Consider the following 15,764-nt stretch of genomic DNA (forward strand, 5'->3'; position numbering starts at 1 on the left):
TGTTAACCATGCTAGCAGAAAGGTAGCAATGGAAGAATAATTTATTATATATATGGAAGAATAATTTATCTCTCTTAAAAGCTGCTTACTTTTGAAAAAAGATAAAAGAGGATATGTTAGAAAAAAATATTAACTTTGATTTTGATATTCTATTTTGTAACATATTTGATATATATATATATATATATATATATATATATATATATATATATATATATATTTTGAGAATAAAATTTAAAATATGAGCTCGAAATGTAAATACTAAAAATCGGAGAGAAGTATCCAGGGTGTTAAATATAATTTTCCTTAAAACAATATAATAATCCAGCCCATTAAACTACCCCAGGAGATTTATAAGGGATAGCAGCTCGTGTTGGACGGACCCGCGCTGACCCCTCCCTCCCGCTCTCTCTCTCTCTCTCTCTCTCTCTCTCTCTCTCTCTTCGCGGCGTGCGTCCGATCCCGTGAAAGGATTTCGTCAACTGGGTCCTCTCCTCTTTTCTCTTTAACCCTCTTTCTTCTCCTCTATTCATTTCGATTCTTCGTCGCCCATGTTGATCAAACCCCATGGCGTTCCACAATCGATCTCTTGCCACATGGGCTTGTCGATTTCTTTCTCATTGCGTTTAGATTTCTCCGCTTGAAATCATTTGCACGTATCGGATTTGGTGACCATCGATTCGTAAGTTTCGGAAAGATTTCTTTGAAGAAAGGTGGGATTTTATGGGAAATCCGAATTGTTCAGAAGGCAATCTGCTGCATTGTAGCTGGAACAAATTATTTGCACGTATTGTTTAGATTCTGAATGATTTCTCAAAGAAAGGTCGGACTTTTATCGGACGCCGAATTCGTTTGGAGAGAAAAGAGGAGCCGCAGAGGGATTTCGATTAGGCAATTGGGTGCATCATAGCTGGGAAGATCCAAGAATGGGGAGGGTCAAATTGAAGATAAAGAAATTAGAGAATAGCAGTGGCCGGCAAGTTACCTACTCGAAGAGAAGAGCTGGTATATTGAAGAAAGCGAAGGAGTTGTCCATATTGTGTGACATAGACCTTGTTCTTCTCATGTTCTCGCCGACAGGGAAACCTACATTATGTGTTGGAGATCGCAGGTAATCATCATTAATCCATTATGTTAGACACTCCTCTATTCTTAGGAGGGATCTTAATAGATGTATCTATTCCTTTATGATAAATAATTAAATATAAAGTAGTATCATTTTGAGCGAGTTTTGGAGAAAGGACAAAATTAACAGCATTTTGAATCAGGGGTGCCTCTATTTTTGGTGCGCCTATGGGCAATCTTGTATATCGTATAAATCTAACCTACGATAAGAACTAGAATGCTGTCAAAATATTAATCTGTATACTCCTCTCTGACAAAGGTTCCACATTTTGTTTTGCTCATATATGGTTTGTTTACCTTTTCACTTTTATCATTGAGTCATGGTTTTAGAAGAGCGGAGATAAAATTGTTCTGTTACCCCTAAAAGATTCCTTCCGGAGGCTTCAGAAGCTCGTATTGTGCTGTATCGAAATATACCAAACCTCATCTTCTAACTAAAATTCTATATAGAGTGACATCCGCGCATTTCCTTTGCTTATTTCCTGTTATTATGCTGCTAATTTCTCTTTAGTATACAAGCTCTTTTTTTTATTGGCTTCACTTTCCCTTGCTTCAATAAGTACCATACTACAGTCTTTTTATCCTCTGGCATGATGATGGCTATGCACCATGAGCACTTCTGCATGCATAGAATACTTGTTTGCCCTTCTAGGTATGCCCTGGGCCATAAACCATCACCATATCTATCTAGCATTATCCTAACTGTCTAGATTGCTTTTCTGATACCTTACCTTTTATCATTCTATTCAGAGATAATTCAATTTGTATGCCTTTTTTTTTCAAATAGTGAGTAAATGAAATGATTTGAAGCACTGATTTAGACAGTGAGAATTGAAGACTGAGTGTTCTGGAGCAAGCTGAAATTATCCTCTTAGAAGATGCATTATCCTTTCTCTGTTTCTCACAAACTTTTCTGGAGTTGGAAGATTAATTTTTATTTGTTCATATGATTTGCAAGTTAGGTATTTTTAAATTTAATGCTCCAATTAACCAATTTCTCCTTAGGTTATGTTCCTGTTTGTGAAGGTCTCTGGTAATTTACATGTTCCTTCTGCTACTATCAGTCTCTGCTCAGATTATATTTCAGTGCAAGATTTCATTGTATGTACATGATCTCATTCAATTATGCCATCTAATTAGCTTTATTGGCAGCAATATTGAGGAAGTTATAGCAAAGTATGCTCAATTAACTCCACAAGAAAGAGCTAAAAGGTACACCTGGAGCTTCTTTTGGCCTGCATATTACTTTCCTCCTTTAATTTCAAATAAATTCTGACAACTTTCTTGATGTATGTTTCCTGCTGAATCTGCATAGGAAACTGGAGAGCCTTGAAGTAAGTTCACTAACCGTATGTTACTTTAATAGTATCTCATATTTGTTATTGTTAATACATATGATGTACAAATCACCGAGCATATATCATTTGACAATAGGCACTAAAGAAAACGTTCAAGAAGCTGGACCATGAAGTCAATATTCAAGAGTTCTTGGGTTGTAGGTAATTATAATCTTTGGGCTATTTAGATGGTAGAAATTAAGGTTCAAAAATCTGACATCTTTTTTCTTTTTTACTTCTCGCAGCAGCCAAACAATTGAGGTACCATTGCAACGATCAGATTAACAAATGCAACATTCTCTTATGTACACACTGTGTTTTCTCACTTCATGTGTGTGGTCCTTATTAACTCTCTTGTACAGGAGTTGACAAATCACTTGCGGTCACTGCAAGCTCAATTTTCAGATGTACAGAAGAGACTAAGGTAACAGTTCCAACTTACAACTATAATTTGCACCTTTTATTTATGTTATCCTTTTATTCAATTTTCACTTGCTTGGTGTTGATAACATGCATGAGTACTTATTTTTCTTCTCTAATGGATTAGTTTTCATTTATTTTATTAAATGTTAGAGCAGATTCATATTGTCACCTGTGTTATAGTTTCAAATTATGAAGAAACTTCCAAGCAAGGATGCAATCTTCAGAAATCTTTAAATGATCAAATGACCTTTTGTCTTCATGCTACTTTTTATTCTAAATGAGGAACATAGGCCAAGATGTTTTGTTCTTCCAGAGTATTTTCACCACAGAATTACATTATCAATAGCTATTTTTGTATAATTTTCTTTAATTATAAGTATATATTTACCAGAATAGGCATATATTTATATCCTTGTTTTAAACAGCATGTTAAATTTGACTCCATCTCACTTGGCTCTGTTTCAAAGCAAATTTAAGCTGAGATACTTTATGATCCTACATAATTTCTGTGAAACTACCACAAGGAGGGAAAAAACTTAACAAATCCGAGATGCTACTGAGTTACGAACATATTCTTTCCCAGAAAGATAAACTTATAAAACTTTTGCCCTCTGGAAATGCCAGACTGCACATGCAAACTTAATCTTTTTGAGGCAGTTTGAGAATATATTGAAGTTGAATATGAAGGACGATATAATAGAAATTTGACAAACTACTATTTATTAGTGGCCTGGTTAACTGTTGATGATCTTTCTAACACAATAATTTATATATTTCCCTCAGTTATTGGAGTGATCCTGATAGCGTTGATGACATTGACCATATTAGAGCTATGGAACAATCACTCATGGAATCTCTGAGACACATTCGTGTGCATAAGGTACATCTCCATTGGCGTTCTTGGTGCTTCCCTCTCTTTATTGGATATGCTATATTCCTTCGTATCAGTTGATGATATGATCAACACTTTGTATTGTCAGTCAAATATTTGTCACAATTGGAGTGCATGGTACCTGCTCATTGTTTACTGAAGTATCAAGATACATTGAAAAGTTTGTTATGTAGATCTAATAGTAACTTCCTGGAACTGAAGATATATCAGTTATCGCTAGTTGTAAACATCAGGAGTAGAACCTAAAGAAATGCAATAATGCCAATCTCTTCTGATTCCATACTTTCCTCTCTTGTCAATCAGGCAGCTAGTACAAGTAGTATTGGTAACATAGCACAAATGTGTTCCTTGACATTAATACGTTTGCTTGTGGTAATTTTGGACTATTGAGTATTGGGAGAAACAACGTACATCATCTGAGAATTCTTAGTTGTCTATTTTAGTGGGATTATCCAGGATCTACATTGAAGTATTGATGGCGATTAGAAAATATTGTAGAATATAAAATGATATGATGAGAAAGAGTGTAATAAAAGATAAAGATATAGAATGGGTTACCTAATCCAATGGCCAAAGAGAGCACTTATACTTCTAAACAATTTTCCTTAGGTCCAGAGCTATGGCTGGAAATTTTTGGTTGGTGTACAGGCTTGAGGATATGTGCATGTTAGAATATAAAAGGTAAAAAACACTCTTTGATAGCTTAAGCTTTTAGCATAGTTAGTTAGTTAACAGTTGAATCTCATATTTTCAATCCGGTTTGTTGCTATATCTTACTGGATTGAATAAGTTGTTGTGAAATACTAAAAAGCAATTAGTTCAGTAAGAAACTGATTATTATAGTATGACTGACAAGAGAAGGCCTGAGGATATTTGATGTTTATTTGTATATTCCATCTGAGCTTATAACACATGCTCTGCATGTCATTGATGCTAAATTATGTTTTCTTGACAGGAAAACTTTGGAAAGCAACTAATTTCTTTACAATGTACTAATCAGGTAAATCACTTCTGTTTTTGTTTGGATGTGTCATTCCAATATTTGCTTACTGAAATTGGAAAACAGTCAACCAATGAGCTGATAATACTATGCTGAATTTTAGTTCCAGAATGACATCCACTTACCCATGGGCTTAAGTAGCGAGCATGATCCCTCATCCATGTCGTGGCTTCATAGTGGTGAATGTCAACAAATTATCCTTCCAGAAGACCCTAATATGCTACCTCAAAGGTGAGCAGTCAATTCTAGTCAAGCATGTGAATTCAGTTACTTTCTGGTTAATTTTATGTGTAGACTTGGCCAATCTCCTATATGTTTAACTTTTGGTTCTGACACATTAGTTGGTCGCTTCCTCAAAATTTGACTGGGCTCCCAAGTGAATTACTTCAAGAATATGCTCCAATATTCTAATTGCAATATCTCAACATTGTGATGATTTCTTTGGAAATGCAATACTCCGCATACTCAATCTAACATCTACCAAGTTTGAAGCATCATATTCCTGTTGCTGTATAATTTCCTAACAAAATGATTTACATCAAATTACCAGTAATGTTTCAAGAAATTCAAACTTTATCTTCCTGTTTCCTTTTGTTAGAGTGACAACTTATCTTCCTGTAAGTTTTTGGAAATGATAGATGTGTTTGCTTTGTCTTGCAGAGATATTGGATGTTCCACAGACACTTCCCTTCAAAGATATCCTTCTTATTTCAGCACATGTAAACAAACAGACACTAATGAACAGGTACAGGACAATTCCTTGAACGAGTTTAACCACAATGGATGCTTGAGGCTACAACTAGGAGGCCAATTTCCATACCAGTCCTATGATCAGAACCCGCTAAATGAGAGGACATTCCAGCCTGACTCAGAAAATAGTATACAGAAAAGTTCTACTGATTACCTTGTTAATCACTTTGATCCACCTAGGCCTGGATATGATGCAAGCTTTCAGAATTGGGCCTCAACTTCGGGGACATGCGGCGTTGCCATATATGATGATCAATCATATTCCCAAGTAAGTTCATGTGGTATCATTTTCTCTATCTAATGTAGAGTTGGAGCTTTAAGCATGCTAGGAACTTGTGTTTATCATTTTACTTTCTTTGTGCCACTGCAATGAAGATGAGTACCTGCATTAAAAGCTATAAATTTCTTTTGTTGTCTAGACTAGTTCCATGTCATAAAGAATTTTCAGGGGCTGCCCTAGGATGTCCATGATTCTTTCTGCCAATTGACCTTGTAGGTTCTTATGGTTTGCGCTATCTTGGTTGATACTGCCTTGACTAAGAATTTGACAAGAATTCTGTCGGGTTGCCGATGACCTGTAAATCTTTGTTAATTCATATCCTAGAGGCTTCTAAACTTCAGATTCATGCTTGATTGCACCTCTTTCTCAAAATGCATTTCTACAAACATGTTGAAGAGCTAATTTTTTTAGCAGAATGGAGAAGGTTCTGAATTCCCATCTGAATTTACTTTTGGTATTTCTATGATATATCTATATGGCTAAACATGAACCTACTTAAACATTCTTGTGAGCTCTAAAATTGGCTGTACTAAAGTCAATTTATTGTTTCTTGCAGCAACCAAACTAGACTTCCACAGACCACACTCTTTATCAAAAGCATCTGGTGGCGAGAGGTGATCAATTGCCTTTGCCTTCGTCTTTCTTCTACAAAGTACCTACACCCTGACCTCTGAATCCATAATGGATCTCAACATGGTTTTCCTTCGATACAATTTGGATACTGTGTGCAATATAGAGAATGATGTATATGACGAAATTATACTTAAATGATTTTAGCTTCTCATCTGTATAGGAACTTTGTTGTAAAGTATATTGTCTAATGTAATGGTCCTCTTATGTGCCAGTATGAAATCATCGTTTGTATCATTCCTCTTGTATATTATGTCAATAATGGTATTTCACTTGAATGCCCTTGAGCTACTTTATAGAAGGATTATGATACCTAGTTGATTGTAAGATATGAGCCTTGAATAGTGCAAGTTCTAATGATTAGAACTTATGTGAGTGTTTAGTTTGAAGATGTAGAAATTAAACCTTTGGTTTGATTATGGTGCTTAAGATCATCTACTTCCCTTTAACAGCATTTAATACTATTAAGATACTGAAGGAGTCACATAGGTGTTAGTGTTATTTAGAGATGCAAGTTATCCACTAATCGGTTTGTGTAGCAGTGAAAGTAACAGAAGGAAAACATAGAGGTTGCAGGAAATTTCTGCATCAGGGGTTGCACAGGACCCTGAGCCCATTTAAAACGGCTAGTTTCGCACTGCCATCAATCAGCCGACCGTTGAAATTAAACTGTAACTGGCCAAAATTTAATCCGAGTGGACCACACGGATCAGTCGACCGTTGTATTTCAAATATTTTCTCCTCCTTTTCTCCTCCTTTATCCCCTGGCCCCGAGAGACGCTAAAAGTCAAAACCCGACCGTTGGAGAGAAAAAAATTCGAATCTCTTTTCCTCTTTTCTCCAACGTTACAAAAACTTCTGATCAAATCATCCTCAATCCTCATCCTCCTCTTCCATCTCCGAGCATTTCTGGTAACTGGGTTTTGCTCCCACTGTTCAAAAAATCCCTTATCCTTCTTCCAGATCAACTCATCCTTCTCACTTTGCGCCAATTCATCCTTCTCAGAGATTTTCCGGCATCTTAGTTTCGTTTCATCCGTTTCAAAATCCCCTTCCCTTCCATTTCCGGATCGATTCGTCCAGTCTGCTTCATATCATAGAGAAAAAGGAAGAAAGGTTCCATTTTTCTTGCTACTTTTAATCTTGGTGGAAAAAAATGGCTCGGAGAGTCTCATCTCCTGCCTCTCCGGTAACGATAACGGTGTCTTCTGGAGGAAAAGATGGGAGTGAAGGGGTCTTGAGGAGGAGCATCGGCCTGACGAGCCCGGTCCCGCGCCATTCCCTTCCCAACAACCTGAATTCCCCGGTCACTGCAAGGCCAGGGAGCCGGGCTTCGAGCATCGGAGGCCGGTACCTCTCCGCCTCCAAGGACGAGACAGATGCGAGCTCCGAGTTCGTCCACTACACCGTCCACATACCCCCGACCCCCGACCACCAGGCCGCCGCTCCCGAACCGGAATCCCGGCCCAATAGGAGCTACATCTCTGGCACCATCTTCACCGGTGGGCTCAACTGCGTCACCCGTGGTCACGTAATGGAGTGCTCGGCCGACAGCTCGCAGGCAGTGGCCAAGTCCACCGGAATGGTGTGTAAGATGAAGGGCTGCGACGGGGTTGCGTTCTTGAACGGATCGAAATTGCCGTGTGAATGCGGGTTTATGATTTGTAAGGAGTGCTACATGGAATGTATTGGGGGTGGTAGTCAGTGTCCGGGCTGCAAGGAGCCTTATAGCACTACGAGCGACGAGGAGGATTCGGGATCGGAGACGGAGGACCAGGCGCTTCCGTTGACTTCGATGGCGAAATTTATGGCAGGGCGGAGGCTTTCGATGGTGCAATCGATGAAGGTCCCTAACAAACCATCTGATTTTGATCATAATAGATGGCTCTTTGAGACCAAGGGGACTTACGGGTACGGGAATGCAGTGTGGCCCAAAGACGGGCGTGGGGATGGAGGAGGGTTTAAGGGGTTCGAAGAGCCGCCCGACTTTGGAGGAAAATGTCGCCGGCCGTTGACGAGGAAGGTCGGTGTTTCTCAAGCAATCATCAGCCCATACAGGTATTTTTCTTAGTTTTCTCCACTGCTTCTGATTGAAATCTATGTAGTATTCTATCTCATCTTTATGCAGTTTATCGTTTGAAATTATTGTTTTAAATATACTCAGAGAGAGGGTACGTATAAACTGTTGCTCTTTTTTTTCACTTCAGATTGCTGATCATTATTCGCCTGGTAGCCCTTGGCTTCTTCCTTATGTGGAGAATTCGGCATCCCAACCATGAAGCAATGTGGCTATGGGGAATGTCCATCACCTGCGAGATCTGGTTTGCATTTTCGTGGCTTCTCGACCAGCTTCCAAAGCTTTGTCCTGTCAACAGAGCCACCGATCTTGCGGTTCTCAAAGAGCGCTTTGAATTGCCAAGTAGTCGGAACCCGAAAGGGCGGTCTGACCTTCCCGGCGTCGATGTGTTCGTCTCCACTGCGGATCCAGACAAAGAACCACCGCTTGTCACCGCAAACACCATCCTCTCCATCCTTGCCGTGGACTACCCCGTGGAGAAGCTCGCGTGCTATCTATCCGACGACGGAGGCTCCCTTCTCACGTTCGAAGCTCTCGCCGAGACCGCAAGCTTTGCGAGGATCTGGGTTCCCTTCTGCAGAAAGCATGACGTAGAGCCGAGAAACCCGGAGGCCTACTTCGGTCAGAAGCGCGACTTTCTGAAGAACAAAGTGAGGCTAGACTTTGTCAGAGAGAGGAGGAAGGTCAAAAGAGAGTATGATGAGTTCAAGGTGAGGATAAACTCGCTGCCCGAATCAATCAGGAGGCGATCCGATGCGTATAATGCCCACGAAGAGCTGCGAGCTAAGAAGCAGGAGGAGATGGGAGGCAATATTAATTCTGAGCCTGTAAAGATTGTCAGAGCTACTTGGATGTCCGATGGATCACACTGGCCTGGGGCATGGCTCTCAGCTGACGAAGATCACTCCAGAGGCGATCATGCTGGTATAATTCAGGTATATAATTTGTCTGTCTAACTAGTTCTAGTCGATCAGCTATGATCTTTGTCAGTGTATCTATCTTATTCTTCTGTACTGTTGGTTGACAGGCAATGCTTGCTCCTCCGAACTCAGAACCAGTCATCGGCACTGAAGCGAATGACAGCAATCTTATCGACACCACCGGCGTGGACATCAGACTGCCGATGCTAGTCTACGTCTCACGTGAGAAAAGGCCCGGGTACGATCACAACAAGAAGGCCGGTGCAATGAACGCCCTCGTGAGGACGAGTGCGATCATGTCCAATGGCCCTTTCATCCTGAATCTAGACTGTGATCACTATGTCTACAACTCCTTGGCTCTGAGAGAAGGGATGTGCTTCATGCTTGATAGAGGTGGTGACAGGATTTGTTATGTGCAATTCCCTCAGAGGTTTGAGGGGATTGACCCCAGTGACAGATACGCAAACCACAACCTGGTGTTCTTTGACGTCTCCATGAGGGCCATGGATGGCTTGCAAGGTCCAATGTATGTTGGAACTGGCTGCATTTTCCGACGAACTGCGCTTTATGGCTTTACCCCGCCGCGTGCCACGGAACACCATGGTTGGTTTGGAAGGAAGAAGATTAAGCTGCTCTTAAGGAAGCCTACGATGGGGAAGAAGAGCGATCGGGCTAACGAGATTGTAATGCCACCATTCGAGGATGAGATGATTGAGGAAGGCGATACCGAGTCATTGTCATTGCTGCCAAAGAGATTCGGGAGCTCAGCTACTCTAGTTGCATCCATACCAGTTGCAGAATACCAAGGGAGACTACTTCAAGACCTGCCTGGCGTTCACCAGGGCCGGCCTGCCGGTTCTCTTGCAGTTCCTAGAGAGCCACTGGATGCTGCAACTGTTGCTGAAGCCATCAGTGTCATATCTTGCTTCTATGAGGATAAGACCGAATGGGGCCGCAGAGTAGGCTGGATCTATGGCTCTGTCACTGAGGATGTCGTGACTGGCTATCGGATGCACAACCGTGGGTGGAGGTCAGTCTACTGTGTCACCAAGCGAGACGCATTCAGAGGGACGGCGCCGATCAACCTGACCGATAGGCTGCACCAGGTTCTTCGGTGGGCTACTGGGTCAGTTGAGATCTTCTTCTCCCGTAACAACGCTCTCTTTGCATCCCGAAGGATGAAATTCTTGCAGAGGATAGCATACTTCAACGTCGGGATGTATCCGTTTACGTCGATCTTTTTGTTGGTCTACTGCATTCTACCTGCTGTTTCTCTATTCAGCGGGCAGTTCATAGTTCAGTCCCTCAGCATAACATTTCTCATATTCCTACTGGCTATCACTATAACTCTCTGCTTGCTTGCTTTGCTGGAGATCAAGTGGTCTGGCATAACATTACATGAATGGTGGAGGAATGAGCAATTCTGGGTCATTGGAGGAACAAGTGCTCATCCAGCTGCAGTTCTTCAAGGACTTTTGAAGGTTATTGCAGGTGTAGACATTTCCTTCACATTGACATCAAAACCTGCCACCGATGACAACGATGATGCATTTGCGGAGCTCTACATGGTCAAGTGGAGCTTTCTTATGGTTCCACCGATCACGATCATGATGATCAACGCAATAGCTATTGCGGTAGCTCTCGCAAGGACGATGTACAGCGAGTTCCCCCAGTGGAGCAAGCTTCTTGGAGGGGTCTTCTTTAGCTTCTGGGTCCTGTGCCATCTCTATCCATTTGCTAAGGGATTGATGGGGAGAAGAGGGAAGGTGCCGACGATCGTGTTTGTGTGGTCGGGGTTGCTCTCGATCATCATCTCGCTTCTCTGGGTGTACATCAGCCCTCCTGCAGGTGCGAGGAAGGACTACATGAGTTTCCAGTTTCCTTGAGCAGGAAACGGCTACTACATATGAAGGCCTGCTTCATGTCATGCTCTTACTTATTCCAACATATATTGTTAACAGGTCGTATATGTTCTTGTTGTTGTTAAGATTCAAATGTTTAGGTTTACATATTTTGTCGAGGGATTTTCAATTTCGTTTCGTATATACTTGATCAGAATCTGAAGCTGCAGATTGTGATGTTCGATTACATATTTTCTATATGAGTTTGGAATTGCCAAGTTCCTTATCAGTCAATATGAATAGAAATCATATGGTTTGAGTCATTTCGTACTGATCGTATATTTCTTTAATCAGTGCTCAGTAGTGAAGAGCTTATGATGTAAGTAATGTTACCAGCAGTGATGTTCAATAACTATCGCCGAGTTCTTAACAATATGACTAGACGAAAATGAAGATCATCTGTGTATAAAGGTTTTGATTCATTTTATGTTTGTGTGCAGATGTCTTGAGGTATTTTTCTGAACTAGGAATTGTTAGTCACCATGCAGATATGTCTTCGTTTCGTATAAAAGCTTGTAGATTATTGTGATTATATCAGCACAAATTGCAATTGCCACAGGTTGATTCTGTTCTACAGAGTGAAAACTGATAACTGAATCAAGCTTTACAGACTTTGGTTTTATATTTTGAGTGCAAAGCAATCTTCACACATTTTGATTCATATCTTTTTCACATGTGCAATTGTTTCTGTCAGTCAGCCAGATGCAAGTCAATTGCTACAGTTCTATATCTGAATCAAAAAGTTCTTTACTGTAAAGAGTCAATGCCTTCAAAAGTAGTTCATTAATTCTATCCATCTTTTTTCTAATCAAATTTTAATCACTGCCAAATTCAAGTTAATTACTTTGCTGCTGAAATTGTTAGTGTCTTCTGAAGCTGTTCAGATCTAATTTCACAGAGATTCATGCTAAAAAGCCGATAAAAATCTGGCAAATCTCATCTGAAGAAAAGCATAGTAAATTTTTTTACTTCCCCCACCCTTTTCAAACCACCAGAAAAGCACAAACTTCAACCTGATATATATAATTAATGATTCATACAAATCTTTCTCTCCATTAAGGAAGAAAGTAACCTAATTAGTATGATGTTTAGCATTAAACATCAGTGGATTTGGAACTGGCATAATCTTTTCAGCATTAGCATCAGATCAAACAAATGAAAAACAAATGGTTAACTATTCCTATTAAGAATTCTAAAAAAAAAAAAACCTACTAAGAATTCTTGACTACTTTTGGAGCTTCAGTGTCAGCATCATTCAGTGCCCATCTTAAAGAAGTGAAATGCAACACACAAAAAAGAGTTTACATAGTATTAATATAAAACAATACAATCTTCTTATTGAATTCTAGGGTTTTTTTTTTTAGCTCTCATCACTTTGTGAAGCTATTCACTCTTACAACCTCACCATTGCACTGTGAGGATGCCATCAGGAAGAACAGTTATATTTTGGTAGTTGCCTAGTTGGTCAATTTTTTTATTTATTTCCCATCTCTCATTAGTCATTATTTATTCATTCATTCATTCATTCATAGTTTCTTTGATAAAACTTTTTTCTCTATCACAATAACAAAAAATTGCAGGTGCAAAAAGGAAATTTCCCTCGTTAATTTTGATAACCAACATTGTGTACAGTAGATCAGGGGTGTTTATTACATCACTACTACCCCATAAATAAAGAAAAAAAAAGGGTGAAAAAGGAAAAGAAGAAGAAGAAGAAACACATATTTAAAGGTTTAAAAAGAAACGAAAAAATTAAGCACTCCATCTCCATCAGATCCCACCCAAAACAGAAGTAATACCAAAAAAAGTTGCTCCTTTTTCTTCTCCGTCAAGAGCACTAGAATTATTATTTTTATATTATCCATGGAGCAATCCAGAGGACAAAGCCATCAATAGCACAGCAGCTTGCTCCTCCTCTCCCATCCTGCTCCTCCTTCGCTTCTGGATCACAGATCTCTGGTTTAACCACAGCTCCTTCCCCAATCCTAGCATCCGAAGCTTGAGAGGAACGCCCAGCTCTTCCCTCTTCTCCTTCTTCCGATCTTCTTCTCCTTCCTCCATGCCGAACACTTCTCTCCTCTTCTTCCTGTACCGGATTCCGCAAGCGTTGCATAGCGACTGTGATCATGGGGTGGGAGGGGAAAGAGCGAGTCAGATCGAGAGATCCCGAAAAGGAACAGAACCCAACTCACCGAATCTCGGCTAGATCGATCCGGGACGTACCTTGGGACCAGATGGGCCGCCTCGCCATAGGGGAGTCTTCGTGGTTTGGCAAATGGCGCAGCACTTGGGCTCCTCCGAACACTCCTCGCTGCTCGGTAGATCGATAGATCCCGAAGTCTGAAATCAAATCGGAGATGAGTTCGAGAAGCAAAACAAGAACGGACGAGATCGAAGATTAATGGGGGGGAGGAGATCGACCCAACTCACCTTTTCGGCTGCTAGATCCATTCCTGGCTCCAAAATCCCACCTTTTTGGCGATCGAGCAAGCTGATCCAACTACTATCCTCCTCTGTTCTTCTTGATTTACCGGACACCTATCTCACCACTCCTATTGCTTATAAGAGATCACTGGAAACCTAGAGCTGCACATGAACTTTGACAAGGGCTTTGTGGAGAAAAGATCACAACCCCCCCCTCTCTCTCTCTCTCTCTCCTCTGCTCACTCTAGGGAAAGGGAGAGGATCTGGAATCAGAATAAAAACGAAAGAGACTTATTTGGGGGTAAGTTGCATATTTACTATTTATTTGTATTTATATATAGAGAGAGAGAAAGAGAATGGAGGGAAAGAGAAAAATATGGAGGGAAACAGGACGAAATATTAGGGGGGAAAGAGAGTAGAGAGAGAGAGGGGGAGAGGAGGAGGAGAGCAATTAAATTATATTAACTTTGCTTCTCTTTAATAATATTTTAAAAATTAAAAAGAGTATAGAGGAGAGGGTTTTAATTTTTTTAATTATTTTTGAACCTCGATAGAAATAATCAAAATAGAAGGCTTAAAAATGCATTAAATATAAGGAGTATAAATATATTTACCAACTTCCGGGGGTGTAAGTTACCGCATCTAACGATATCGGACAAAATGTACTTAGGCGCTATTATGTATGGAAATCGAACATCAAACAGCGTGTGGTGGGAGATAACGGTAACAGATTTCAGATAACTCGAGGGAGATGTAGTAAATTGACAGGTGCTTGGAAGCCGTTTGCTGTTTGAGATTAGCAGCTGATTGGCGAGAAAAGGGCGGCGTGGCACCGCCACCGATGACTTGGGCCTGAGGCCCGAGGAGGGAGAGCGTAAAACCCTAATCCTAATCTTTTTCTAAATGACCATAATGCCCTTTCCATAACGTCATCTCCTGACATTTTCTTCAGTCACTTCCTATTCATTCTTAATATATATATATATATTTTTTTTTTTGGGTGTGTGTGTGTGATATTATGTTTCTCTGGTAGAAATACCTCGATTATTTTGAATTAATATATATATTTTAGACATTAAAGAATCTCAATTATACGTACTTTTTTTTTTACATCCTTTAAAAAATTAAAAAATCTTTCGGCCCCTCCATTAAATATATATAAAATAATTATTTTGTCCTCAAAGCTTTGCTCCTTTTCTTCGTCTAAAAATATGCTTAGAGAGTCTAAAATATTCGTCACGTGATTCACATATCAATTTTTTTAAACAGAAAAAAGTATTTCGAAGTTTTTTATAATTAAGAGACTCAACGTGTCATAGAAAAGCAAATAAAAAAATTAGATATAATTCTCCCTATTTTTAAATTTTAACGCACTTTTCTCTTTTTTCAAAAAGGGAGTTACCATTCTCACTGTCTTAAAAACTTATTTTTTTTAGAAAATTGAACACCAACATTGAAAGAGATTATTTAAAAAAAAAAAAACAGCATTGTTTTTTTTTTTTTTTATCATTCATTAGCCCGAGTAAAGAGTCGATCTCCCTAAATACAGAGGTACTTAGGCTCCATGCCAAATTTTTAGTTTGCCCAGTTTAGGTTTCAAGTCAAATGCGTCGTCAAACAATTGCTCCGAGCCAAACATCGTTGAGACCTGCTCTAAGCCGTCGCGCTGCCAAGTTGCTCTTCCAAATTAACCGCACCGTCAAGCCATCAACTAAATCAAGCAAAATCATCAAACTAATAAATAATTTCTCTATAATATTATTTAAGGTTGGAGTCAAACTCATAACCTCCTTGGTCATGGGGAAGGTACTTACTTATTTACTAGAGTTGGTCGGTAGACTGAAAGAGGAGTTTTTTTTTGATCATTTATAAGTTCGAAAGTTAAATATGAGCTAGACAAAAGGTCAGGTCCCACTATATTTTTAGCTGTCTAGTTTAGGCTTTAAGTCATATACGTCGTCGAATAATTACTCCAAACCAAACGCTATCGAAATCTATTCTAAGT

At 39.7% G+C, this 15,764-nt stretch overlaps 3 protein-coding genes across 4 annotated transcripts; 2 read left to right on the plus strand and 1 right to left on the minus strand.

Annotated features, from left to right (window-relative positions):
- The first annotated feature begins 398 nt into the window (after window positions 1-398).
- LOC140776091 (agamous-like MADS-box protein AGL30) lies at window positions 399-6,754 on the plus strand. 2 transcript variants are annotated; one of them, XM_073119666.1, is made up of 11 exons: window positions 399-1,111; window positions 2,278-2,337; window positions 2,441-2,459; window positions 2,560-2,624; window positions 2,708-2,723; window positions 2,825-2,886; window positions 3,669-3,765; window positions 4,733-4,777; window positions 4,887-5,008; window positions 5,438-5,795; window positions 6,364-6,754. In XM_073119666.1, exons 1-11 carry the CDS (start codon window positions 927-929, stop codon window positions 6,373-6,375), a joined length of 1,041 nt encoding a protein of 346 aa, XP_072975767.1. In that variant the 5' UTR covers window positions 399-926; the 3' UTR covers window positions 6,376-6,754. The 2 variants fall into 2 exon arrangements, with proteins under 2 accessions (XP_072975767.1, XP_072975766.1); XM_073119665.1 differs by having other exon boundaries at window positions 4,881-5,008; window positions 6,364-6,751.
- A 501-nt stretch (window positions 6,755-7,255) lies between these two features.
- Window positions 7,256-11,605, plus strand: LOC140776804 (cellulose synthase-like protein D4). The gene is made up of 3 exons (XM_073120662.1): window positions 7,256-8,495; window positions 8,645-9,449; window positions 9,542-11,605. Exons 1-3 carry the CDS (start codon window positions 7,594-7,596, stop codon window positions 11,318-11,320), a joined length of 3,486 nt encoding a protein of 1,161 aa, XP_072976763.1. The 5' UTR covers window positions 7,256-7,593; the 3' UTR covers window positions 11,321-11,605.
- Window positions 11,606-12,915: 1,310 nt separating this feature from the next.
- LOC140776305 (GATA transcription factor 15) lies at window positions 12,916-14,058 on the minus strand. Its single transcript, XM_073119969.1, has 3 exons — window positions 13,766-14,058; window positions 13,559-13,675; window positions 12,916-13,453 (listed from the first exon to the last, which is right to left on the minus strand). Exons 1-3 carry the CDS (start codon window positions 13,784-13,786, stop codon window positions 13,193-13,195), a joined length of 399 nt encoding a protein of 132 aa, XP_072976070.1. The 5' UTR covers window positions 13,787-14,058; the 3' UTR covers window positions 12,916-13,192.
- Between the last annotated feature and the right edge of the window lie 1,706 nt (window positions 14,059-15,764).

Source organism: Typha angustifolia, chromosome 14 (genome assembly GCF_048772165.1).
Source record: "Typha angustifolia cultivar Huaian chromosome 14, ASM4877216v1, whole genome shotgun sequence".
Lineage (NCBI taxonomy): Eukaryota > Viridiplantae > Streptophyta > Magnoliopsida > Poales > Typhaceae > Typha > Typha angustifolia.

Coding starts and splice junctions, on each gene's coding strand:
- LOC140776305 (XM_073119969.1), bottom strand. CDS start 13,786: ATGGATCTAGCAGCCGAAAAG. Junction 13,676..13,765: donor TGGATCTAGCAGCCGAAAAG/GTGAGTTGGGTC, acceptor ATTTGATTTCAG/ACTTCGGGATCTATCGATCT. Junction 13,454..13,558: donor GCGGCCCATCTGGTCCCAAG/GTACGTCCCGGA, acceptor CCATGATCACAG/TCGCTATGCAACGCTTGCGG.
- LOC140776091 (XM_073119665.1), top strand. CDS start 927: ATGGGGAGGGTCAAATTGAAGATAAAGAAATTAGAGAATAGCAGTGGC. Junction 4,778..4,880: donor CTTTACAATGTACTAATCAG/GTAAATCACTTC, acceptor GCTGAATTTTAG/TTCCAGAATGACATCCACTT. Junction 5,009..5,437: donor CCTAATATGCTACCTCAAAG/GTGAGCAGTCAA, acceptor TTTGTCTTGCAG/AGATATTGGATGTTCCACAG.
- LOC140776804 (XM_073120662.1), top strand. CDS start 7,594: ATGGCTCGGAGAGTCTCATCTCCTGCCTCTCCGGTAACGATAACGGTG. Junction 8,496..8,644: donor GCAATCATCAGCCCATACAG/GTATTTTTCTTA, acceptor TTTTCACTTCAG/ATTGCTGATCATTATTCGCC. Junction 9,450..9,541: donor ATCATGCTGGTATAATTCAG/GTATATAATTTG, acceptor GTTGGTTGACAG/GCAATGCTTGCTCCTCCGAA.